This window comes from Clupea harengus, chromosome 1 (assembly GCF_900700415.2).
Source record: "Clupea harengus chromosome 1, Ch_v2.0.2, whole genome shotgun sequence".
Lineage (NCBI taxonomy): Eukaryota > Metazoa > Chordata > Actinopteri > Clupeiformes > Clupeidae > Clupea > Clupea harengus.
The window spans coordinates 21,380,206-21,407,324 of record NC_045152.1 but is presented as its reverse complement, the minus strand read 5'-3'; the positions used below and the strand labels follow the sequence as shown (position 1 = coordinate 21,407,324).

The window sequence follows — 27,119 nt, the reverse complement described above, 5'->3', positions numbered from 1 at the left end:
AACTATTGAGCGGACAGTTTTAAGCTGTCTACTGTCAACTACATTAAAATAAAATAGACACGTTTTATCTGGTTTTGTCTTGTTTTTCAGGAAAATTAGCCTATGAGGCTTTTAAGTGATTTGGCCTGGAATGACACACTGGGGCTAGGCTTGAGACAGCATTCCTGTAACACTCACCAAACTCCTTCATGCTTTCTTGGTCAGTGTCATCCAGGAAGAAATAGCCTTGTTTCACGGCCCGGTGCACATCAAAGCACAGCCCCAAGCAAGCATCGTCAACAAGGTCTGAGTATATGTCCTGAGCCAAGGCCTGTCAGAAAACCAGAGCAAATGAACTACTGAAGGCCAGTGTCAACAAATTATCCAAGATATATAATAGCTTAATGTGTACTTAGAGTAGGCCTACATAAGTTACCTCTAGCTTGGTGTTGTCTAGGCCTGACAGAGACATATCCTCCATTTTCATTTGAAAAACTAAATGGAGGTAATTGTAAGATCTACATGGCAGGTGGCATGGCTACGGGTCACTGAGGGTAGAAAAATAAACAGATGACGTTACGTCTGTACACACAATCTGTTATTTCAAACAATGGTTGAAAATCTCAAAAACCTCAGTCTAGCAAAAACGTTGTGTGACGTTAAGTTATTGCATGAATAATCTACGTTGTTGTTCTTACGAAGAGTTTGAATGGTAACTGACAGCTTAACCAGTTGATTAAAATGAAGGGCAGCTGACCATGACAAAGTTCTGCAAGTTCAAACCACTGTTATCGATTTTATGTTATCGATGTTGCTCGCTAGTTCGTGGTTCCTCATATTACTTGTCTTTAGGTTTATATGCTGTGGTGTGGCAACATTTTATCAAAACCTTACAATTATGTCAACCCTGTGAACATAGGCAGCCAATGCTGTCGGCACAAACATAATCATAACCATAGACGCTGTTCCTGCTGTTGCTGATGTCAATTAACGTTACAACAGACTATTTGTTTGCATGTTAGAGAGAACTATGGCTAACAATAGACAAGCTAATTAAGCTAATCGAAGAGCGAAAGGCCAATGAAACCTGGCTAGCGATAGTTTATTTAAAACAAATAACACACCGTTGGTGTCTTGTTATTTCAAGAACAGAGAGCGGAAGTCTCCGTTAGTATCAATCAGATAGCTAGCTAGGTTGTGGAAGTGTGGTGAGTCAACCACTGTCCATTTTGACAAGATGAAACTATGTAAGTTTGCTAGGTTAAGTTAGCAATCGATAGCTAGCTAGCTAGCTGTACAACTTGTCAGCTAAGGATAGCTACACAGCTAGGTTAGCTTGCTCTGTGTGGTACACCAAGAGGTGGCGTGACTTCCATAATTATGGGCATGCTACAATGTATCATGGTGTTACCTACGTGACCACCTTAAAGAGGACACATGACTAATTTAAGTAATATGGACATTTTCTGTCATTTTAAATATAAACCACGATGGCTGCTAACAAGCCAGGTGTAACGTTACTTACCGAGCGAACTGAGGGGCAGTGTAGACGACATAGATCATACTGATGAATTCTAGCATCCTCTTGGTATGGTGTTCATGCCGAATGACAAGACAGCGTTCTAAACTTGTTCATCTACCAGTTGCACAGTCAGTTATGCGAGGAGAATGTAACTGAATGGTAATCCATTAAAACAAGTGTGACAGCTAAGAAAATCATTCAGAGGGATACGCCATATGCAAGTCAAGGCAGCACTAATCAATCGTAAACACAAACATAATTCAGTCACAAACGACCATCTATACGTCGAACGTTGACATTTATTTGGCTTTAAATATTTTGGCTACTGCCAAACTGCACTGAAAAGAAGACTACGGACAACACACTGCCTTACAGTATGTGTAGGTGGCTGTTATTAATTACAGGAAGAAGCAGTGGCGCACAGAAATCACGAGGACGGGAAAGAAATGCATAATCTCTCTGAGCATCTTCGGTTGTTCTACAAAACATTCAGTTAGTCTGAAAAATTAGTATTTTTTTCACAACAGTTCTGAGTGCAGCTTCATCAATATTTATTAATGAATTCCCTATTCATTTATTTTGTTCTAATAAGGATTAGTCATATATCTAATGTTTCCCATCAAAGCATCTCTCTGAACCCTACAAGGAAAATTCCGCCACACTGTTCGACTGCATAGTTCATATCCAATAGTTTGCTTACCACGTGAAGTGTGTTGTCCCGCAGAGTAGGCCAAGTTGTTGCTCTGCAGACCTGGTGAGTTTTTGTAGGAAAAGACACCTATATCAATGATGATTTTTTTTTTTTTAAAGATAGGTGGCAGGTGGTTGAATGTTTGTGAGTGTAAATAATGCAATACGTGCAAAGTTCACTGTCAAAGAGAAAATTTATTTTCCCAAATGGTAAATTGCGGGGACATAACACCTCTTGCTATACAAAACATCCAAATGTTTCAAATCAGCAGTACAAATCTGTAAAGCCATTTTTTGTTCTATTTTTAATCAATTTCTACAAATAAACAAACATGGGGAGACCTTTAAAAACTAAAAACGTAAAATTAAAAGTGTTTCCCCCCCCACACCCCCCTTAACGCAACAAACACACGCAAACTCATTGGCCACAGCCAGTGCCTGTGGGCAGGCGTTGCTAAATAAAAGGACAAATTAAACTATATTTACTCAAAATACAAAAAAGCAATATTTACAAATACCTTACAACAACATTTAAACCAAACACCCTCTGTAAGATCAAGTAAGCCTGGTGACCTTGTTCCATCACCCTGAAAATAGAAATGACCCTCATTCCCCTCTGGACAGCTATGTGCTCTTTTTTCTGGGTTGTGGGAAAAGCATGATGGCTGGGAATAGGGGATCATCATCTTGTGAAAACACCTGGCTATAATCTGAGAGGCTATCCCAATTCAAACACTCAAAACTATCAAACTATCTTTCGACTGTGTGAATGAGGTTTTTTTTACTTTCTATTTTTTTGTCCATCTACATTCATGAATCGTACAAAACTTGTTTCCTTGACCAGACATGGACAGTTTGGTGAGTATGTTATACCTAAATGCGGTGAGTGGGCAAGGCGAATCTTTTAGATTCAATATTAAGTGCACAGTATTTAGATGAGGGGGGGGGGGGGGGCTTCCAATGTATGTCAGTCACTTTTTAAAAACGAACAGCTCAGCTTGAAAATTTAAAAGAATATATCCAAGTAAGCAGTATGAGATAAAAACAAAAACAGTGGTTGGATGGAAGAGAACAAATGGTAGCTGGAACCATGTGCATCAGCTTGCCAAAAAAATTTAACAATATATATATATACTCCAAGTCTAGAAAACAAAATCCTCATAGAAGTCATCGATCACGGAGATCGTAGTTACATTAATACCAAAACTGAACATTCCTTAATCCTTTTCTACCATTTGTGAGGCCAGTGGAACAGCTATCCAGCCTGTCGCGGCCAAAAAAAACTTTGCTCTCTACAGAAAAATAACCAGATTTCCTCATAAACATGAGGGTGTCCCTACACAGGAAAGTCATGGTCCGTACAAACCATAAACCAAGGTTAGGTGCCTTTTAAATGAGCGGCACAAGCGGTCAGGTAACTGTGTCCTTTCACTTGGGGAACATTCAAAATGGCTTAAATTTTCCTGAAGATACCACATCATCAAGAACCAAATCATTTTTATAATACAAACAATCAAATCACTGGAAACAAGAAAGGGACCAGAGGTAACGGAGCAGCTACAAAGAAAAACAAGAAGGTGGTGGTGGAGATGAACAAACAGAGCACATTCTTTTTGAGTGCAATTATTTGGTCCCCTGCACTTCTTGACATAACCATGTGGACAGACAGATTCTTTGGCTCAGGTTGAGACACATGTACTGAACGTCAGATTGGGGTGTGGATAACTGCGTCCCAAATACAACCGCAATCAAAAGCCACTGAAGCCAGATAGAAAAACCAGAAGGACCCATTTAGCAGTGCCAAGCCACCTGACAAGCCAATGGGAGTGGGCATTGTGTTGGAGAAGCTGAGGTGGAAGCTGGTCTGCGTCATCGGTTCAAAAAAGTTTACCCAATGATTTCGCCGCAGTGGACAGAGCATCGACCGAAAAACAAAACGCAACAGATGAACGACAAGGAAGGCTGACTGATGTGTGGACGTGGTGCAGAGGGAGAGATCCCCCTGGTGGTTAGAGGAGTGCAAGACAGGCACAGAAAGCCTGTCTGTGCAACTCATGGCTCAGCTTGGGTGCTGCTCTCAAGTCTCTAGGGTCAGAAGCGAGCCGACCTGGCTCAGTCGGAGTCTGACCCGGAACCTGATGAGTCCTGAGAGCTGGCACTGCTGCTCTCTGATTTGTTCTCTTTATCGTCCGCCTCTTCATCATCATTGTCTTTGTTCTGCAGAAGTGAGGAAGAATCACATGCATCATGACAACTTGAACCCAAAATGTTCCACAATGATTTGAGTAGCAACCCCCCCCTCCCTTATGATCATTAACAGTGCAAAGGCTATGGGTGAGAATGCTAACACAAACACAGCCTTACATCCTCCTCATCGTCATCCTCCTCTTCATCATCACTGTCCTCTGCACTGGACGAGTCTTCTTCGGACTCCTTCTCCTCCTCTTCGTCATCATCGTCATCCTCTTCCTCCTCCTCTTCCGATTCCTGGCAGGGACAGTAGAAGAGGGACCATGTTTTAAACGAGACTGGACTGCCACATCAACAAAAGCTTTGCTAAAAATCCGTGTAGCCTTTACAGCCTTAGTACATTAAAAAGGCACCTTTCATCATCTGTCTAATTAGTTATTTTGTTTTGAGGCATACTTATATTAAATTGATACTGTTGTTGTGTATAATGTATTTCTAACGTTTTGTAAGTGGCTTTGGACAAAAGTGTCTGCTAAACCCCTTAACCTTGTATTGAGCTGTGGTCCTTGTTTAAATAGCCACTCAGTGACATTCGTGACATGTTTGCAAATCATACAGACAACAACTGCTGAAAGATTTAAGATTTATCTAATATATAGGTATTCTGTACATTCTGTACAAAACTCACCGGCTTCTTCCTTGCCTTAGGTTTCACCTTAGCATTCGTGCCACCGGGCTTTGCCGTGCTCTTCCTTTTCTATCATGGTAGAAGAAAAATAAATGACAGAAATTAGTCATTTCTAGATCAACTTGAGCAAAACCAAGCCTACCTGTGTTAAACAAGTATATATTCATTTTATTGTATCCTCTGGTTTGAAAAAGTAAGGCTGGTGGAAAAAAATCTGACTAAAATAAGGAACTTACTTGTGAATTATACTCTTTGTAGGTCGCTCTCTCCTGTGTGGACAAACTCTGCAAACAAATACAGGGAACAGGAACTATGAGAAACATTACCTTCATCTGGCGTGGTGCACAAGCAACAGGTTTCCAAACGTGTAACCAAGAAAACTTTCACAAGCAAGTAGATCATCCGTGGTGTGGCACGGTGCATTATGACGCGGTGTGGTATGTAGTGGCACGGTGCATTATGACGCGTGTGGTATGTAGTGGCATGGTGCATTATGACACGGTGTGGTATGTAGTGGCATGGTGCATTATGACACGGTGTGGTATGTAGTGGCATGGTGCATTATGACACGGTGTGGTATGTAGTGGCATGGTGCATTATGACACAGTGTGGTATGTAGTGGCATGGTGCATTATGACGCGGTGTGGTATGTAGTGGCACTCACCGCCAGCCACTGTTCCAGTAGCACTTTGTACTGTCTCTGCTTCTCCTCTGCAATTTTCTTGTAGCGGTCCTTCTCCTTCTGCGTCTGCCGCTGCCAGCGGCCCCCGATCTCAGCCATGCGCTCCTTCATGGGCAGGTGGTTGAGCTCGCCGTTGGACAGCATCTCCTGAGAGAACTTCTGATAACCGTTCCTGCACAGAAGGGAGAGTATGCTCAGGGGGAGGCACTGTTAAGCACACTTCATGCAACCATCAATAGGGCAGTGTTAACAACCGTTAAGAAAACATGCCTGGTGCCAGACAGCCGCCAGTGTGTCAAAGGTACATGCACGCACACACACACACACACACACACACACACATATATATATGAGATACTCACGATGGGGGCTTTTTGGGCTCGCCCTCAAACTTCATCTTCTTGCCAGCGATCACCATAGGGGGTGGGGAGCGCATCTCACTCAACTCTCTCTGTCAGAATGAAGTGGAGAGGGGGGGGGGGGGGGGGGGGGGGGTCTGGTTAGTTACAGCATATCTAACAAATCAATTTTTTTTTCACCCAGGTCTGAAAGAATGTATTTAATCTGAAGATGGGTACTAATAGTCTTATTATTACACAGCACAGAATCAAGGGAAAATGCACACAGCAGGGCTCAGGGTCCCTACGCACCTCATATCTCTTCTGGTCCTCTGCAGCCTTCTTGATCCACAAAATCTTCTCTTTCTTCTCCATGGTGTTCCAGGTGCTCTCCATGGCTTTCTGGGCCTTGGGTCGGTCATTCTTTTAAAAAGGAGATCATCAATAATTACTGACTACTGTTTGAAGCAAACATTACCACAACCTCAGTACATATCTTTATATACACCTCTAAAAGTCAGACTAAGTCTTAGTTAGACCTCAGGGTAATACCTTAAATTTGGCCAGGTAGTCACCGATGACACTCTGCTGCCATATCTCCTGAGCATTCTTGGGGCTTTCCGGAAGCTTGCCCTTTTCTTCCTGTCCTTTCTCCTCCGACTGTGCCTTCAGGGTCGCCTCCAGGTTCTTGTACTTCTCCTGCAGATTTGACACAGTTAATCTCTTCCGCGCTCGGCTATGTTGGTCAGGCTCTCTTCTGATTTTTTTTTTGTTTCTTTCTTTGTTTTTACCTTTTTCTTCTCTGGGAGGTCGTTCCACATGCGGGCGAGATTCCTGGTGAGTTCGCTCTCGGAGAAGTCAGGCCGGTCATGCTTGAGCTTTGGTCGTTTCTCCTCAGAGAAGATGAACATGGCGGAGATGGGCCGTTTGGGCTTGTCAGCTCCACTCTGTGTCCGCAGGGGGGAAGAGACAAAAAGTGAAACAGAGTGAAGAGTAAGGAGAGAGGCAAAGATGGAAAAGATATGAAAGTGTCACAGCACAAGAGGAGAAACCAGGCCACACACTTCTCTTTCAAGGGACACTAACCTTGCCTTTGGTGGGTTTCTTTTTAGTGGTCGGACTGCTGATCCCACTGCTCTTTTTAAAGCCTGCCATTTTATCCTCTCCCAGAACTCTCTGTTGCTCCTCTTCCGATATACTCTGTGACACACACACAAGACACACGCTAATTAATAAGCAAATAATGTCAGAACGAAATTGATGAAGTTCCCAGACATGCTTAGATAACCAGATGGGCTATGAGATCACATATACGCTAACATTGTTAACATCACAGGCCGCTGTAAATGTAAAACTGAGAACACTCACAAGAAGGAAGCGGTTCATCTCCACCTCATACTCTTTCTTTCTCTGGAAACAATGGATAAAACCCTGTTAGCTTGGGATAACAAACAAACACTACAACTGTGTATATTCATGAAATGTGTGTGGGTGTGTGTGTGTGTGTGTATTTGCACATGAATTATTTTCGTGACGTGTTTTGAGTGCACAGACCTGTTCACAGCGCTTCTGGTAAGCGTCCTTCTCGCCTTGTTTGAGCAGCTTCCACTGCTGGCTGCACATGACCATGCGCTCCGTGCTGGGCACGTCCTTCATGCTGGACATCAGTTCGGCACAAAACATGGAGTAACCGTTCCTAAGAGAAATACCACAGTTACTCCCTTTCGCACTCGCTCTTTCCCTCCATCCCTCTGTTCGTGTCTCTGAAAGTGTACTCATATGAGGGAAAGGTGAAATACACAGAGAGAGAGAGAGAGAGAGAGAGAGAGAGAGAGAGAGAGAGAGAGAGAGAGAGAGAGAGAGAGACACTTACGGTGGAGGTTTATCGGGCCGGCCGTCAAATTTGTCTTTTAGCTGTCTCTCGGCCTTGGTCAGGGTGGACTTCACAATGTCCTCCTCCGTCATGTTCAGCTCTGGATGCCCCTGGATGAACTCTCGCATTACATCCTGAGGACAAATACCACCAATTATTTAGAGGGATCAAAGGCTATTTTGACATAATTGCATCAGGACTCAGGTACTGGCATCTTGTTGCTTATTGACAAACAAGATGGAAAAATAAATGCAATAGTTGTCACAAACTGGTGGCTTACTCCATATATTTTATGCTGCTCGAGAGACTTGGCGATCCACTTAAGCCTTTTCTTGTCTGAGAGCTGTGTCCACTGCTTTCCCAAACCCTCCTTGATTTCTTTGGTTGTTGCCTAAAAACAAGTAAAGGATTGCACAGTGTTTCAGCCAGGTTTCTTAATTTATATATATTGTGTGTGTGTGTGTGTGTGTGTGTGTTTGTGTTTAGAGTGAAGAAACCTACACTCGGGGATGTTTTGAGGACGGCCTTTTTTTCATGGTTGTACCACAGCTGTTGTGGAGTCCTGGGCTTCTCGGGTACATTGGATCCTTTCTTTGTCATGTTCTCCAACAGGTCTGGGTGTTGCTCTCTATACAAACATACATGCACATTAAGACATCAAAGTCCACGCACCCACAAAGACACATACCATCCAAACTCATTTGGCAAAGAGAGACATATGCATCATATGCTTACTGGCCTTATCAAAAGTTAAGCTACTCTGAGATCTTTCTAGTAAAACCAGTCAGAGGTACAATCCTTCAGGAGTTGATAAAACACAACTCTGCAGGGTCAACATGCACATATCCTTACCTGAACTTAAGCATACTTTGCTCAAACGTTTGCTTGTCCTTCAGAAAGTCCTGAACATACTTTTGCTGTGGACAGAACCAAAGTCTGGTCAAAACAAAGTCAGTTGAGTTCAAAGCATCAAAGTAAAACACATAGAAGTCAGACAAAAACATAGGTGAAACTTAGCAATAGTTTACAAAACAAAAGGCAGGGTCATGTCAGGTGGATGCAACATTGAAATAGTTTCCTTCACTCCAATCCACTTTAATTCTTTTGTCTTTCACCTGGTCTCAGATTCTCCTCACCTTTTTGCGCTCTGGCAATTCTTTGTATTTCTTGGAGAGGATCTTTGTTAGGTCAAGATTACTCATTTCGGGGTGTAGTTTTGCATACTTCGCCCTCTTTTCCATAAAAAAACGGAAGTACGGCGTCAAGGGCTTCTTAGGGAAGTCTGGGTGTTTCTACGGAAGAGTGAACAATTACGACCATTATTACATTTTCAAAAACACTGAAGAGAAACTGAGAAATAATTTCAACAGTAATATAACCCCATTGTCTGTTGAGTAAGACACCACTAAATAATACTTATGTCATGAGATAATATTAAAAGAAAAACATACCTTCAGTTTCTTGCCCTTGTAGGGATTCCTGATGTAATCCGTCGCATCTATTATTATCTCCGATAATGTGCGGAATTTGCGTATCTATGGTTAAAAGAAATGGGGTTTTTTTTTTTTTTACATACTCTACAATCTCTCAGACAAAACAATATTTTTAAACTGCACAGTACAATAATCTACAACAAATACTGTAAATAGATCATCTTCAAGGAAGTTGTTTCAGACACACTGGTGCTCTGTTAGTAATCTGAACAGCGATTTTAAGGACTGACCACTTTTGAGACTTCCTGCCATTTCTGCTTGCACATTTCTCCAGAGTAGGAGTTAAAAGCCACCTTCTCCCAGTCTAAGTGAGACTCTGATGTCTTATATTTGGTGACGTCCAACGGTGGCAGGTTCACTTTCATGGCATCCAGAAGTTTCAACAAATCATCCTGAGCCCACACTATAAATCAAGATGAGAGGTTTCACGTATAAACAACACGCAAATCCACATATTCACATACAAGCTTAACAGGTCAGAATTACACTTTGTTACATAAAGGAGTGTTAATTTACCATGAACGTGTAATATGACATGACAGACAGGTGACAGATGTTGTATGTCAATGTTATGTGCCCCATGGAATGGAAACCTCAGTGCAAATTACTTACTGAAAAGTCCACCTGGGGGACATTTAGTGGAAGAGTCCATGTCTCCATTCATTCTCAACTCTCTTTTATCTGAGGGAGTAAACAAATGTACACAGAAATACATATTTATTCATTTTGTACAACAATTGAACTGATAATTAAACACTGGTCGATAAACTAATCAAATGAATCATGCAAACTATATGATCAGTTAATTGGTCTTCTGAGATTATCAAAGTCTCTGATTTCACGTCACAATGTTATAATTTAACATCTTAACTGGGCGCCATACACTTAATCAATTCTTAAATCATATTCTTATTAGATGTAAGGCCCGCAGACACAAAAGCAATACGGTGTAAATAGTTCGTTTTCCTATGGGTAGACAGACAATATTAAACACCGATTTAAACACAGAACTTTTTTTCAATTGATTAAGTTAATTTAAGTTCAACTAAAGGTTATTTGAAACAGAACAGAAATCCACCCCGACTCATAATGGTAGATGTTCATTACACCGCCCCTAACCGTTTACGCTGCATCGTGAGACATAGCCTATTGCTTGTGACGGCTTCAAATCTCAAATAACTCAGCAGAGGGCAGCGACTACGACTATCCTTTGTATCTCTCACTTTTCTTTCGGCTCTAGGAACGCAAACGTTACATTTTAGCCACTCGTCAACTCCAATATTTTTGCGTCGACCATTCCGCCGGAGTAGGTTCTCGTATGGAGGATTTTTTCGGGACGAATGGGCGCTGGGAGGAACCACGGAAAGAGGAAGCGAGCATTTGGACGACAGGCAGCTGTAGGCAACCAGCTGACCATGGACGGGGGCTCTGCTTTCGGTCTCGGTCGAGGGGGGAAAGGTGGCCAGGGAACATTACTCCATACTGCACCACTCGACACAGCCTCACAACCAACAGGGCGCGGAGCTCGTTTCCGCCATGGACATCTGCCCTCGTCCTTCAACCCTGCAGACCTACCATGGAACGAGTTTATTTCATTCTTCGAATAAAACTGTTGGCTCATTAACAGCCTTTTCGTTATTATAATCTAAATCTATAATCTACCACATGTCGAGCATGTTTACGCCTGAAATAACATGGACATTTTTCAAGCGAGTCGAAGTCGAATGAGAACCTGTAATGGCGGCGGTCTCCCCAGCCTTCTTCTCCAACGTTCAGTGGGGAAACAGCCAGTATTGTAGGCTAGATTCGATTGTATTCATCCCACCAAATAATCAGACCATTCGTCAGATCAGACTGATATTCCAACTACAGTCAAGATCATATGATCTCTATACATAATACGAATGTTTTATTCACAATAATGTATAGAATATTTAGCTACATCCTACGGCTATGTTGGGACGTGCGTTACAATGACCAAACTTTACATCTACACAGTCTATCGCATAACAAATGGTTGAAAATAGCGTGACACCCTGAATATATCAAACAAGCTTTTACGTCCGTAAAACAGTATATGTGGACAGGCAAGGCGAGTCACACTTGACCACGTTTCAAGTTGTCTCGCGTCTTATGAAGTTGACTTCTTAAAATACATGTAAATTAAGGAAATAGATACATTAAAAATAGTTTACCATATATTTGGCTGTGAAATGCAAACCCTGAGCGACCCAAACATTTACCAAGGTTACGGCCACATAGCCGGCTACAACTAGATTGACTAGCCAGGCTGACAGGGAACCAAGCGCATGGGCTATTAAAAAGATAATCGAAACACTTGTAAAACGTTGCCTTCAGCACCCCGTGACTGTATGTTCCATGTATAATGATAAACACGTATTGTAGTAACAACAATGAGTGTGCCGACTAAACTCTCGAGCACAGGGGATTGAAACAGGCAGCTGAACCCGTATGGCGGCGGTCTGAGCTGCAGACTATTCAAAGCCTTGGAAGGAGAAACTACAAAATAAACAGAAACAACTCGGACTAGACTAACATGGCCATCCCCGATTTAAAATTGAACCTTCAAAATCTGTTAAAATTATTCATTTCCGCGGTTATAGTAGCAATTTTAAGGTGTAGCGAAGGAAAAAATGTTACATCCGAGACATATACCAGTGCTCTGGCGTGACGATGGTTCTAGATCCGCCATACTAAAGCCAGGCATGGCGAGAGATTGATTCAACCGAAGCAAGACATTGTCCGTGTAGTCGACGCAATACACAAAGAACGAAAAAACATTATTTTGTGTGAAATTGTAGATTTAAACTAACCTTATCCTTTCTTCGAATATATGCAACTGACCAGAGAAAGTCGCCTTTTCCAAAACTTGGCTTTGTCGGTTCTCAGACGGGTGCAAGAGAAGGCAAACCCACACGGTGAGATATTTAACCGAGCTCCCTGTTGGCTAACCAGAGGCGGCTGGTTGTTCCTTGATCAGCCTCATGGAGACCTGACTCGGCGCGGAAACGTTGTCGACTCCTCCAGCACACTTTTAAGAACACAGTTAACGATAGTGCACTCTACACTTGAACCTTTTGGTTGACTTTTAACAGATTCCGAAACTACACACGTGGTTAATACTACGCAGAACGGTTAACGTTATCTCTTACCCGAGTCGCAGCACTAGAAATTCGGGTATGGCGACCGCTGTGTACTGCCTGATCCACACATAGTACATTGTTTTAAATTAGGCAATTTTTGAAAATCAACCGCTCAAGAAAATATAACAACTTCGGTGCAATCAGCAACCAGGATTTTGCATTAGTGTCAATAAGCAAACGTTTTTCTAAAATGTTTGTTTATCAAACAGTCGATTAGCAGAACGTGGGAGGCGGCGGTGAACCCTACCTGTCGCTGCGTGTGTGGAACTGGTTGTGGAACAAGGGGAGGGTTGAATGTTAGCCAGCACTGCGCTGTCGGTCCAGGGCGCTGGTGTTCCAGTCCCCGCAGAGATGGGAACTTCCCCCCGCCTCCATCTCACTCGCTCTCTCCCTCCACTCAGCGCGTAACCTTCTCGATCCGACCATTTCTCTTCCCAGAGACATCCGCATTTTCGCTCTCTCCTCGGCTGCCGCCCGCATCATGCTCTTGCTCCTGAGTGCTGATTCGGATTTTGCGAGAGCTAACGTTACTGCATGATGATGCTTCTGTAGTATAACTTCTAGGATGGCAATTTCCATAGGTTCCACAGGTTTTGGATTATGTTGTAGGCTACTTCAAATGACGGTTGGCAAATTTAGTTTTATTTAGCATAACAAAGTAAACTGGAACGATTTGCAACAAAGTTATAAGAGCCGACATGCGATCTGTTTGCGGGAGTGTAGGATGTTTGCGGGAAACGATCATTAAATCATTATCATGTTTTTGCCTTTTTGATTAAGAAAGCGAAACTGGCTGCTGTCTGCGTATAACAAATTCCTGAAATACTGTCTACTTCTTAAATGCCACCCGCTTATTTAGCAAAGTCCATTTGACAGCTATTTTTTCTCCATGAAATTTCTTTCAACTCCACCTTGTCTATTTGTGGGCGTTACCTACACCATCCAATCAAGGCTGTGCCTCTGTGAAAACAAATGACTTTCCAATAAGAGGACAGCTTGGTTGTAACATCAGAGGAGTGGCGAATTTAGCACAGAGTTTGTTGATAATTATGTCACGCTGTTCAACTCAAACTGTTGATGTCAGGCAAGACATATAGCCACATAATGTTCTTCAGCTGTTTTAGCTAGTGCCTTGCGAAATGTGGGGTTTGGAAAGTATTTCACTAGTGTAATATTTCATACCGTGAACACATTAAAATTATGGAGCACTTGGGAAAGAATCGAGTGTGTGTTTATACAGGATGTGAAAATTCAGGATAGGTTTTCATGTCATTTTAATGGTAACTCGGGCAACAGTCAATGATCAGCACACTGGTAGAAAATACAGAGTAAATGTATATCAGTCATACTTGGTAATGATCTGATGGAGATGCAAGACAAACACTTTTGAGTTTTTAATTAGAGGTATTTACAGATAAGATCTACTAAGGCATATCCCTAGAACTGTATCCATACACAGGCTAAAGCTATATTAAAATAACAGTGACATCTTAAAGTGTAACCTAAACATTTCATTCAACACTGATCTTATTTATTGGCAATCACGCTATGGCTCCAAATGCAATCTCCCAGCCAGAACACCACTCTTAATGTATAACTAAACTAATATATGGTATGTAACATAACATAAAGCAAAGCTCACCTGAATTAAAAATACACTAAAGCATTCAAATAGTTTTCTCATATCTGATACACAACAGAATGTGAGGATCTGGTGTCAATTTTGTAAGACCTGCTGTCAGCATAGAATTTAAACTGAATCTCTATTTCACACAAGTAAAGAGCATGAGGGGTTTAAGACACTGCTTTGACATATAAAGGTTTTTGGTCCCATTGATGGCAGTCAATAATAATGACATGAAGGCCAAGTCCTTACCTGAGAGTTTCTATAACATGTATAATGTTCTAATTTCCCTTGATAAATTGACATATGTTAGTTGGCAGGATGTTGCTACACTATTTGTTGACGAATGTGTTGAGTCGAAACAAAAATTCTGGCTGTTGTCAATGGTGATGTTCACTGAGAGACAGCCAGGTAAAGCTCCCTAGTGTGTTTCTGTTGGGACTCTCAGGGCATCGGGGACTCCGTATACACATCTACTCCTGGCTCTTCCTCCAGCACCACCTTGGCATCATCAGCATCCAGCTGAGGAGATATGAAATCTTTATTGGTATCTCTGACTTAATCAAAGCATATGTGTAAACGTGGGATTTAGAAGGCATATTCAATACAGTTGAATTAAATCTATATTACTGCATTTCATTGGCTTTGTACCCCGTACTCTGCACAATGACAATACAGTTGAATCAAATCTAATGTATTTGTAAACTGCCGTACCAGCAGGACAATTCAGTAAACATCTCAAAGCTGCAACCTTGCATTCAAGATCATCTTTACACACAAGGGGATATAAAATGATTTGTGCCTCTATTTGTGCCTCTATACCATTAACATTCTTACAATGTTGCACATTATATCAAAGTATTCATGTGATATAAAATACTGGGAGATAAAATAAACTCAAAGCTCAGCTTTAACAGCCTCATGCATCCTGCACAGTCAAATAAAAAAAGACGTCCGATAAACAACATGAAGACATCCGTGAGCACGCATTATGTGTGTGCCAGGAACCAACTTTTTAACACTCACGCATTTCATCTCCCTGACAGTGAAGAGGCGTCCAGTCATCAACATACGGAGCGGGATGGTCAGGATGAGGACGAAGGGCAGGGCCAGAGAGGCACGGCTGGACTTCACTGCCCACAAGACGCCCAGGCAAACAACTTGGATTAGTGTGAACAAATGCATCTTCGGGGTGGGCACCTGTACAAAAAGAAAGAACCATTAAGCTTTCTGCCTCAGCTGCATGGGCCTGCCTGAGAATATCTTCATAGAGCAAGAATGTCAAAACTGAGAAATAGAATTAAGACGTCAAGATGTTTATGATTACTGACGGCATTGCATACAAGAGAACAAAAACAAAAGGGATGAAATGAGCAAAAACACAGGAATGAAGTTTGATTTAAGAGCACAGTAGCAATACCATGGTAGCAAAGGGCATATTGGGGTGGTACTTCTTTGGTACAATCAGGAGCAACATTCGGTCCCAAAGCTGGATGCCTGACAGGGATGTAATACCCATGTACAGGAAAATACCAAACAGAGCTGTCATGGGAATCATCTTCAGGAGTGGCTCCATGAGAATTGATACACCTAGGAGGATTAGGGATAAACAAGATGTCTGAAAGCTGAGTCTCCAAGTGCGTAACATCAGCATAAGATTACATACAAAACACAAACAGAGCTTTCTACATGAGATAATGAACACCTAAACGATATTCATAATACAAAAATGATAATGTAGCCAATGAAAGTAAAAACACAAATTCATTCATTTAAATTTTTTGGGGGGTTTGTTCAGATATCAATGCATTCCCTAAAGCAGACACTGCATCCTACTGTTTGTTCCCTCTCTAGACTGTTAAGAGACCAGCAGGGGGCAGAACTCACCAACCAACATGGCAACCAACATGCCACTAATCCTCTGCTCCAAGACCTTCTCTATCTCTGGTTTGGTACCCTTGGTCATGACGGTAAGGGCGTTGGCATGCGTCACAGAGCGCACAGTGGCAGCACTGAGCCAGGGGACACCAATAAGGGACGCTGCTCCCCCCATGGCCACAAGCAGGAGGAGGTCAAAGTGGAATCCTGACCCCTTTACCATTTTCCTCTCGGGTTTGCTTACAATCAGCCTGCGTGAGAAGATAAAAAAAGACAAACAATAGGAATAATGAAATCATATCTGCAAGTTTTTGTTCTTCAACAGTAACATTCATTTCTACCCTGAAATGCTATTTGGTCTATGATTTCATATGTCCTTCAGATTCATGACCACAAACAAAATGCCATCTCCAGAACAGAGTCGCCGAGTGCTGGTAATGCAGACATGGCTGGTACTTAGACACTCACGTGGTGATCTGGGACTCCAAGAAGATCAGGATAAAGACCAAGAGAGCTGGACCAGCGGAAGCTATCATCATCCAAACAGGGAAGGGCTTCTTCTCACCCATGGGGTTGATAAACCAGCCCCTGGCTGAAGTGTTAGACACAGTCAGACCTTTGGGCACCACCAGTTTCTGTTTGGATGATATAACACATGATCATTGTGGATTGAGTTATTTGATTTTAATTTGAAATAAAAAAACGTGGTGAGATTTCCCAAACCTGGGTGTAGGCATCTTCGATAGTGATGTCTATAGCAATCATGATGAAAATTGAAATGGGCACACCAAAGTCTCCAATCATGCGACGCAGCTGTGGCACAGAAAATTGTTCAGCATAAGCATTTAGCCTAGGAAATACATAGAAACCTAACAATGCAAACCCTTATTGTGATGTCCCACTATCTTGGAAATGCAGTGAACATAAAATAATAATAAAAAAAACTAATAACAAAACTAATATATTTTTTTTTACCCAGCCTGGAAAGAAGACTCCAGTCTTGAACATTCGCAGGAAGTAGGCGATGAAAAAGCATCCAAACATAAGACACATGGAGAGCAGAGCCGTGTTGGGGTAGGCACGCTCTTTATGGTGATGGACAAAAGTGACATTTCCATCATCATGTGTGATGTTTTTTTCTACAACAACAAGGTGGAAGGGGTCTGGCAGGGTCGCGTTCAGATGCTCATAGTTCAGAACCAGTGGGTGAGTTTTGAAAATCTACAGGATGGAGACATTAAGAGGGAAGAAAGGTGCACCAAAATGAGATGAAAACAAAGGACAGGGAGACTGCTGAAAATATGGAGCTGGCTGATGTGTTGGATGCGTGTGGAACTTGTGAAAGAGCTTTTTTTTTCATTTGGACTTTGCTTAAAGTGTTTCATACCCTTATGAGCTTGGAAAAGGTTTCGTAGATGAAGATGAGGGAGATGAGGATGGAGAAGATCTCCTGGGTGAAGCGTGAGATGAACTTGACCAGGAAGCTGCCTTCCACGGCCACAATGATCACCACAATCAGAATCAGCCACATCCCCACCCAGATGCGGCCCACTATATACTCCATGCCTTGGGACTTGCAGAACTGAAGTAAAGAAACAGCAAACGATTCATGTATATGCAGGATCAATTAATTGGAAAATCTTGTCATGCCATTAATTGAGAATGTGTAAAAAAAATGAAAAGGGGATGAATCTCATCAAAAATACACAAGGCAGGGCTCATGCACAAAGCACATACAAATATTTCAGTTATTAGGCATAACCGAAGCTGCCAGTCAACCTGAATCAGACAAAGTGTTATATTTCTACAAATTCTAGTAGTACCTGTGTGTCTGGGTCTGAGTCATACCTCAAAGAAAGCTTCCTCAAACACCAACAAAGGTCCAGTGAACCCAATGACCAGGACAGGCTGAGCGGCCAGCAGGCAAAAGAACACGCCCTGCACGCAGGTGGAGATCATCAGCTCCGACACACCCATCATGTGCTCTGTCTTGTCAGCTGGTGAGTAAAAAGAGGTGTGAGCTCTGAGGAGGAGATTTCCTAGTAGAGGAAGAACCCCACACTGTTATGGAGGATTGTTGTTGATAGGTAAGCAAATTCTGAGAAAGGTTGGCAGAAGATGCCATTTGGATAGATGTTCCAAATAAGGCAATAAGAGCCTTGACTACAGGAATGGCACTAAGGCAGATATGTATATAAATGATAGGCATTGGGGAAGGTGGAAAAATTATATAAATGTCAGGAAACATATCAGCAGCTGGAGAGCTGGGCAGAAGACGGAGAGATGAAAGAAGACTGGCATGAGGCAAAGTGGGCCAAAGATGGACATATGAGGAGTCTGACATTTTAGACGGAGAACACTAGCAGCTAATCTCATGAGAAACATCTCCATTACCCAGAAGACCTCCAAAGGTGATAGCAGGAGACAGGGCAGCAAAGTAGATGAAGATGACGGCAGCCAGGACTTGGGGATTCAGGGCGTCTGTGAAGTCGCTGATGTAGTGGCGGTAGCGGCGCTTGATGTCCTTTATCATTCCCCCAAACGGAACCCCTGTACGGGCCAGGGGGTCCTCACGAGGCTCCTCAGGACCACTTGTACCTGCACAAACAAATGTCAGGCGAATCAATGAATGAATGAATGAATGAGTGGATGAGTGGACGAATGAATGAATGAATCAATTAATCAATGAATGAATGGACGAATGAATGAATGTAATAATCTCTGTCACTGTTGATATACATCTTTTATTGCATTATGCTGTGGCTGTAACCATAAAGTGAACAACATATGGATTACACAACTGATATTCTGCCTAAGATGATGCAGAGAAAGCTGACCTGGCCTATCTCCAAAGTAAATTCTAGTGTCAGTCGGGCGGAGTCGGTCCTGCAGCAACTTCTGCTGAAAGCCAATGATTGGCCCCAGCATGGCATCATCTTGGATCTCAGTGGGAGGGATCACAATGCTGCAGTCCATGAAATCAGCGATGGCATTGGTGATCTCCTTGTCACTCTGTGCCAGGTATGCTTCCAGGCTGAATACCTATTGCACAGAAGTTTGGTATCAACAGTCATCTCATCTTTGCCCTATTTGATGTTGTATTCTTGCTGTATTCTCTCCTGCACATATCATATATATCGTGTACGTATTCCTATTTTCTTTCCTACACCAACCACATTCTTCCCACCCATCCTCCTCCTCCTCCTCCTCTCTTACCCAGTCGGCCATTAGCGTGGCCATGGCACGTCCGCTCTCATGGAAGTCCAGCCCGCTCTGGCTCGGCCCCACGAGCACAAACATGAAGCGCACCGGCACCGGAGACTCCAGGACGGAGTCCATCACCATTGAGTCCTTCAACCTGGCAAAGGCCACAGCTGGTTTCTGCAGAGTGTCCAAAGCTCCTACAGTGCACACACGTCCATATTATTTACAGTAAATGCACTGTTAAAGATACACACTTTGGTAATAATAAGCAAACATCAGGAGATCCATCCATACGTCAGATATTTAGGTATCATTGTTCTATGTCAGTAAAGAACACAGACACATCAGACTCTATACCTGAGAGAACAACAGAAGCCTCCATAGCCTGAGCCGTGTCTCGCTAGATGAGGAAAGAGGAAGAGAGGGAATTATGAGAGCCAAAAGGCAACCCAGTAGACCACACAGTACACAGAATGAACATGCAGGTACAGAGAGACAGCACAGTTGATGTTGATGTTGAAGTGATACCTGCTTTGTCACGGAGAAGGTCTGCATTTCAATGTCTCCGCCAGGTTCGCCAGTGTTCTGTTGACTAAGACCGCGCAGAGAGATACAGACGAGTGTGAGTAAACAAACAGAGTGATGTAGTGTACAATGGTGACAGGTTCACCATTCAGACATGATAACTAGGAAGTGATATTAGCCCACATATTTTCTGTCAATAAGAAGGAGTACCTGCGTTTCTGGCGCAACGCATTCAGCAGGGGTTCGCGGTCGTTGGGACGTATTTCCCCCTTATTCAACAGCTCATCCACAACCTTTTCCACTATACCAGAAAAGCTGCTCTCGTCAAGGTCCAGGATTATAGCACCTAAATTATAAGAACATGCGATTAACCATCATGTGATCTTGGAAACGAAAGATACAGAGAGAGAATGGCTTCTGGTTATTTACTAACTTATTTCCAATCAGGCTATCAGTACTGTAATCACTAACAGCTAAACTAAGTCCTGAGAACTACAGGATGGTAAACATAAAGCTGCCCGTGTGTTGTCTAAATGTTTTCTGTGATCTCGTTTAGGATCTATCTCGCGGTCCTGTCTCACCGCTGCTCATGGCCTTGCGGAGCTGGATCAGGCTTTTGAAGGTCAGGTAGGGGATGTGGGAGGACTCCCACTTCCTGGAGGCCGGGTTGTAGCTCTCCTCGTAGCCTGCCCATCGTCCTGTCTCCTGCCAGATTCCACCCTTAAGCTCATTTAGCTCCACATAGGCCTGGGACATGTGGTGAAACACACAGACACACACACACACACACACACACACACACACACACACAAATGCACACACACACACACACACACACACACACACACACACACCCACAACAACAACAACAACGTATGAATGAAATATTCTTAATGTCTTATGTCTTTGTGTTGTATGAGTATCTGTTGGTGTGTTTGTGTCTGTGCTGTGAGTGCATGGCTGTGTGGGTGTCTGCGTTATGGCTGCAGATACCTGAGAATCTCCTCTGGTTGTTGCATTGGTGTTGTAATTTAGTGCAGCTGTAACAAAAAAACAGATACATGAACATGAGCTTAGCAAGTGCACCAATCAAACAAGTTTTGAGAGCCCACATGACCAAACAAACAACAAAATAAACAAAAAGGAGTTTGCCAAAGGAGTAAGCACTTGAAATGCAAATGAAAAAAGCTATGTGTAAATGACTATTACAAATGTATGTAGACTATTATAAATATGTGTCTCGAGTATTTTTCTAATTGACCCATTTGCTGGTGTCTACACATGCTTTAAGGAAGTCTTGTGCACATATGTCAGCTCACCCTCAGGGTCAGCACGGACGATGAAGTTCTGGACAGGCTGTTCCTCTTCCTCCTCCTGCCGCCTCTGCTCCAGGTCATACCCCCCATGGTGCCCTGGCGGGGTCCTGTGGGGAGTGGAGAGGACAGGGAGAGTCAGGGGGTCACACACAGGCAGGATTCGGCCCACGAGGCGTAGCTGGAGTCCTACTAACTAGACCACACCACACCACACCACTCCACCACAACCAGGCCTCACCAGATCTTACGCACAACAGACCAGACTGCTCTCTGTCTCCTTATGACCTGGTAAAGGGCAACCCTGACAAAGGAGAGAAAATGTCCAACTTCTAGTTGTCAGTCTAGTGCTCTTGTTTGCAGTAGCTGCTGAGCTATGAGACCACCCTCGCTGAGAGCTAACTGGCTGGCAGACAGGCAGGCCTCATTCAGGCTCCCTTATCTCAAGATGGGAGGCCAGACCAGTTCCTGCAATTCTGCCTTCTACCACAAGGGGACACAAAACCTGTCACTGGTTTGCCAGGCGGTTTTGGGGTAAGGTCTTCAGAAAGAATGAACTCAGAGAGTTCCACAACGCTCGTTGCTGTTGACTGTGTGTGTGTGTGTGTGTGTGTGTGTGTGTGTGCGCGCGCGCGTGTGCATCAAGTGACTCACAGACGTAATGGAGATGGGAAGGGAGAATCGCTGTCCTCAAAGGACATTTCATTGTCCTAAATAGATTGACAGACAGACAGATAGATAGATAGATAGATAGATAGATAGATAGATAGATAGATAGATAGATAGATAAGAAAGAGGAGACAGACACATTTCATGGATATGATAAAAATGCAGAAGGAAAAATGTTTGTTTTGTCTTCCAAAGTTGTTTATGAATGCAAATGTTCTTTACCCCTTCAAACATTGGAGCCCCTTCCATTAGAAAGTGTTTCCGTGCTCCTCTTTATTGCCTGTCCAAAACACTACAAGTTAGCTCATGACACGCAATGGTAGAACACACAAACAAACTCTATAAAAGTCTAGACCTTTTAAAAGACTGAAGCAGTAAACACAGAGGACACTAGGGACGTTGATGTTCAAACAGTTTGCAATGAAGGCATTGCTTGTCTTATCTCTTTGCTACGCCCTTCTGAGAAAAAGGCACAAATGCTGAGGATTATCTCATCCAACATGTGCTAATATAATGTTGCTTCAAAGCAGAGGACTCATGGACGGTTACTACAGCAATGACCATTTTAATATTAATTATTGTATATTTTGCACAAAATATCACATTTTATAATCCTCTGTATAGAATAGAAAATAGAATATATTAGGATTCTGGTTGCACTCTTCAACCATTTCATAATTAATTTATGATTGGGATAATTTGGCTGCAACCATTAAATGATCCTTTTTCATTGTGAGTCCAAAGAGGTACACAGTTTTGTTCATCTTGTTTTTTTGGGGGGGGGATTGTAATTATTTTATTTCATATAAGATTTTTTAAAACCTCATATACTGTGTATACTGACAAAGCAATCAGTTATATGAGATTTTATGAATGGTATAGTACACAACCATTCATGGTTAGATACAATTGTCAATTATCCAGAGATTCAGAGGTTTTTATATCATGGTTACTCTGAGGTAGACTTGCAATGCAAACCAGCATCTCCCTCCAAAACCACGTTTGGTCTTAATACAGCCTACAGAGACTGTGCTAATACTACTCTTGACTCTTCAGAAAATAGGATTATTGCACTAGTTAGTTACAGTTAGAAAACAGTCCAAAAACTGTGAGGGTTTCAAAAAAGATTAGTCATGAAGATAAAAGTGTTCATAGATGCATGAACAATTCCTTTATCCCCAATGCCTTATGCAATGTAAAAGCTTAAATAATCAATACAAATATTAGACATTTATATAATCAAAAACCTCTTATATAATCACAAAAGTCCTGATGTGGCATCTTACTAATTGAAAAAAAGGAAAATCGACTGAGCAATGAGCTCACTGGCTTGAAGCTGACATCAGACCTTTCCCAAACATCTTTTTTTATATTACTCAAACTTTCTTAAAATCCAGCATTAATCAACATATGAGTACATACACGGAGTGTGAGTGCTGAAGTGAAGAATCATTCCCTTACCTGTGCACAGGTGATCCTGACAGCACAGTGAGCGCGGGTTCCCTGCTTATGGAGATGTGCCCAACGTACAAGTGCTTAGGCGGGCGCAGAGGATCACTCAACAGGGCGCCAGGCGAAAAGCGAGGGAACACCCATGGAAAATATGTAGCTGAGTCACGCACAATACTTCAGTACCGCAAAAGCAACGGCACCCCACAACGAACCCCTCCCCCCACTACGTCAAGCGTGGAGCAGCCAGGGGTAGCGGGCAGATAAGGCCCAGTGCCGTATCGCCACGGCCCACCTTGAGCCAGGGATACCCCAGCCCTTCTACCCCTCAGCCAACCAGAGACTGGGGCCAAACTGGGCCGAAAAGTTGATTGAGAGTTTAAAAGGCCAAAACCTAGACTATCTAGAGCTTAAACAACATAAAAAAATATTTTCAGGGGACAAGTGGGTTAGAGAGAATGGTATTAAAGTTATAGTGAAAGATATATAGAGGATAGTGTGGCGGTACATACATGATAGTTATAAGGGGGTCAAGCTCTCATAATGTGTGTGTGTGTTAGAGAGAGGGGGGGGGGGCAGTTGTCTCTGTGGTGCATCTTGAACTCTGATGTAGTGCTGTTTACGTGTTGGGGATTCCCTTGAACCCGTGATGCTGGTTCTGTTGGAGTCCAATAAGGAGGGAGTGTAGAGGGTTCCCCTCTGAGATGTTCTGCTGATTTTCCATTTGATAGACAGTTTTTTTTCCGCTGAGTCACTGCCGTGTCTTCAAGTTTCAGGTCTCTCTCTCTCTCTCTCTCTCTCTCTCTCATCTCTCTATCACACACACCATCCCCACACACATACACACCAAGAGACACACACAAACACGCAAGCACACATGCACACAAACACGCACGCACACACACACGCTCGCACGCAGGAACGCAAGCAGACACGCCCGCACACACAGTCTCTCTCTCTAATCTTACCTTGCAAGTCCTAATAAAACTACTGACATAATACCATTTAAAGGTGCAGTCCTTTATTATAATCCATAACACATTTGGTCTAATTCAGTAAAATTATCCTGTCCATCCAGTGTGTTCGCTCCAACAGACTTTTTCCTGCAGTTGAATTGAGCCATACACTATTACAGCCCGTCAACCACATGGCTTCAGGAGCATGGAAGGGAGGGGTGTATTTAATTGCCTCAAATATCAACAACCTTTTGCCAGTACAGAGGAGAGCACCTTTAATCGTTGTTGAGAGAAACAGAGCAGGAATTTCTACATCAGTAAAATCTAGTAGATCTAGAGAATATTTACTTTCCACATGCTTTCTCTCAACTCTCTCTCTCTCTCGCTCTCTCTCATCTCTTCATCTCATTCACTCTCTCGTTTGGGTTTGTTTTATGTTATTTACCTTTGGTGGATTCAGGTTTATCAGGTTTATCAGGTTTATGTGGTAATTTATGTATATTTGGTCTAATTGGCATCCAACCCGTTTATTCAATCTGTCTTTCATCAAAGGTGTACAAAACAAACAGCACTAACGAAGTGTTTCAGATAGAGGGTAAATATCACTATTTTCATACTTCAGCATGAAACAAATTGTGTATTTTTGGATCATTAAAGCATGTAAATCTATTCTAGTAGACCCCAACAATAAAATCACGAACACTGAAAATGATTGTAATGACCTTAATGATTACATGCAGTGAATGTCCCCCACACCCAATTAGCTAAAGATCAAAACCACTCCTTGATGTCAGGGGATGGCAGAATTTCTCAGATTCTCCAAGGAAATGCATAAATCTTGTTCATGTGTTGGGTAGAAATGAACCCAGTAAAGTACAAGATAGGGGGAAATGGTGTGGTGGTGTGCTGGTTTTGTGATAAAGGCTTCTTATCATTTGAATGTGAATAGAGTGAGGCCCTCAAGGGGTACAGAGTGAGGCCCTCGAGGGTACAGCCTACAGCCTCTAACCTACAGTACTCTGCTGCCATTATCTCCCCCTCTCATATATGCATAGAGGCATGCACACATACGGTACATACGTACAAACATACGCACAATACAAGTCATACCCACACACCCAGTTGGACCTGAACATGTACATACACAGAAACCAGAAAAAGTGATACAAATGTTGAATACTTTACAAGCAAAATGTATCGTTTTGATCTCCGTGATTTCTCTCAATAGTCTGGCAGATGATTAATGCAGAGAATGACATCTTGCACCAGCACAAATCTTACATTTCATGTCACGCTTTTGCACCAATTCACTTCCTCCATCGCTCCATAAAGCAGTTCTCCTACACACAAGACCCCTAACACACAGTCACATTGGCACTAGTCACCATTTGGGACCATCAATACATGGTAATAAGCCCCACGTGGTGGTTGCTAAGCGAACTCTTCCCACGTCCTCAGAGTTTAGCTCTATCTCTCTCATCCCTGAGCATTTAATCAAGTTAAATTGGCATGGCGACAACAACTACAACATCCTACAATATGTATTTATTCAAAAGAGAAACAGAGAGAGAGAGAGAGAGAAAGAGGAAGGTATGGACAGACAGAAAGGGGGAGAGGTTACAGTTATTGGCTCTGAACGTTCTGTGATAGGGCATATCTTGCTAATGTTGAGCTGAGTGGCACCAGTTATCATGGGGTGCCAGAGGTGGTACTAGGGACCCACCTAGTAAGGATCACTACACTTCCCAACTACGTCAAGTGTCTTTTATCTGAAACACCAAGCACTTTCACGTATTACAGTGAACGCTACGTTTTCCCACATACTACTTTTAATATTGCGCAAACTGACTTCATAATGTGCATAAATGTTTACAATCCTACAGATAAATCAAACACTATATCAAAAAAATCCAAGAATGTCATTACTGCATCTAATGAATTTCCATGTAGTCTTTCTCTCCCTATTACATCATAAGCATAAACAGAAGATCAAACGCCCTCTAGAGACATATGTGTTTATACCGTACGGCACATAGAGACATATGTGTTTATACAGTACGACACATACTTGCTAAAGGAGGTATTATCATGTACGGTGCCCAAACTTTAACCTTGGGCCCTTTTCCTTTTTAAATTTCAAACTGTAAATAGAAAACAAATACATGGAAATTTGCTTAAAATATTAAAGAAATGTCATCTTAAACGTTATGCCTTTTGGAAATCAGGTAATATTTTACTCGCTTAGCTATTCACAGTAAAAAATAAACATATATTTTTCCAAACTTTTGCATGCCACTGTAAATCTGACCAACACACTTGAGATGTGTCTTATAGGAGGAGACTAGCTTTACATTTTACATTTACATTTAGTCATTTAGCAGACGCTTTTGTCCAAAGCGACGTACAAGGGAGAGAATATTCAAGCTACGAGCAATAGAACCTGGTGTAACAATAAATAAATACTACTTTACATAAGAAATATAACAAAATGATATAAAAAAGAAAGAAAGAAGTGCAGAAATGTAACTGCTGTAATTGCAAGTTACGCACTAGTCGAAGTGCCAGTTAGGACAGGAAGTGCTCTCTGAAGAGTTGGGTCTTCAAGAGCTTCTTAAATGTAGAGAGGGACGCCCCTGCTCTGGTAGTGCTGGGTAGTTCATTCCACCAACGTGGAACTACAAATGAGAATAGTCTGGACTGCCGTACTTGCACAGACGGCACTGCCAAACGACGCTCACTAGAAGAGCGCAGCATCCTGGGTGTAACATTTGCCCTTACAAGAGCATTTAGGTAGGTGGGAGCAGAACCATCAAGCACTCTGTAGGCAAGCATAAGTGACTTGAACTTAATGCGAGCAGCTACAGGCAGCCAGTGGAGGTCAA

The 27,119-nt window shown here is 42.5% G+C and overlaps 3 protein-coding genes across 6 annotated transcripts in view; all 3 read right to left on the bottom strand.

The window, feature by feature from the left end:
- Positions 1 to 1,896, bottom strand: part of atxn7l3a (ataxin 7 like 3a) — a 10,585-nt gene extending 8,689 nt beyond the window's left edge. Inside the window, exons 1-3 of one of the 2 annotated variants that reach the window (XM_012825986.3) lie at positions 1,505 to 1,896; positions 416 to 527; positions 178 to 310 (exon numbers count right to left, since the gene is read on the bottom strand). In XM_012825986.3, the coding sequence (XP_012681440.1) occupies positions 178 to 310; positions 416 to 466 (184 nt within the window). In that variant the 5' untranslated portion in view covers positions 467 to 527; positions 1,505 to 1,896. The remainder of the gene's footprint in view (positions 1 to 177; positions 311 to 415; positions 528 to 1,504) is intronic. The other variant, XM_031571250.2, reaches the window with a different exon arrangement.
- A 470-nt stretch (positions 1,897 to 2,366) lies between these two features.
- ubtf (upstream binding transcription factor) lies at positions 2,367 to 13,480 on the bottom strand. 3 transcript variants are annotated; one of them, XM_012825777.3, is made up of 21 exons: positions 12,867 to 13,480; positions 10,068 to 10,136; positions 9,686 to 9,858; positions 9,414 to 9,497; positions 9,099 to 9,254; positions 8,815 to 8,879; positions 8,464 to 8,590; positions 8,243 to 8,353; positions 7,963 to 8,096; positions 7,644 to 7,785; positions 7,458 to 7,499; positions 7,176 to 7,289; positions 6,881 to 7,036; positions 6,642 to 6,788; positions 6,402 to 6,512; positions 6,114 to 6,202; positions 5,734 to 5,923; positions 5,306 to 5,353; positions 5,070 to 5,138; positions 4,556 to 4,678; positions 2,367 to 4,408 (listed from the first exon to the last, which is right to left on the bottom strand). In XM_012825777.3, exons 2-21 carry the CDS (start codon positions 10,117 to 10,119, stop codon positions 4,304 to 4,306), a joined length of 2,238 nt encoding a protein of 745 aa, XP_012681231.1. In that variant the 5' UTR covers positions 10,120 to 10,136; positions 12,867 to 13,480; the 3' UTR covers positions 2,367 to 4,303. The 3 variants fall into 3 exon arrangements, with proteins under 3 accessions (XP_012681231.1, XP_031427087.1, XP_031427095.1); XM_031571227.2 differs by lacking the exon at positions 12,867 to 13,480 and adding an exon at positions 12,290 to 12,781; XM_031571235.1 differs by lacking the exon at positions 12,867 to 13,480 and adding an exon at positions 10,711 to 11,181.
- Positions 13,481 to 13,876: 396 nt separating this feature from the next.
- On the bottom strand, positions 13,877 to 23,457 carry slc4a1a (solute carrier family 4 member 1a (Diego blood group)). The gene is made up of 21 exons (XM_012825776.3): positions 23,294 to 23,457; positions 22,055 to 22,112; positions 21,818 to 21,873; positions 21,170 to 21,273; positions 20,844 to 20,890; positions 20,432 to 20,597; positions 20,061 to 20,196; positions 19,854 to 19,917; positions 19,683 to 19,725; positions 19,338 to 19,522; positions 18,959 to 19,163; positions 18,516 to 18,719; positions 17,970 to 18,118; positions 17,509 to 17,703; positions 17,097 to 17,342; positions 16,845 to 16,934; positions 16,590 to 16,756; positions 16,131 to 16,372; positions 15,664 to 15,833; positions 15,270 to 15,443; positions 13,877 to 14,765 (listed from the first exon to the last, which is right to left on the bottom strand). Exons 2-21 carry the CDS (start codon positions 22,079 to 22,081, stop codon positions 14,688 to 14,690), a joined length of 2,748 nt encoding a protein of 915 aa, XP_012681230.1. The 5' UTR covers positions 22,082 to 22,112; positions 23,294 to 23,457; the 3' UTR covers positions 13,877 to 14,687.
- Positions 23,458 to 27,119: the final 3,662 nt, after the last annotated feature.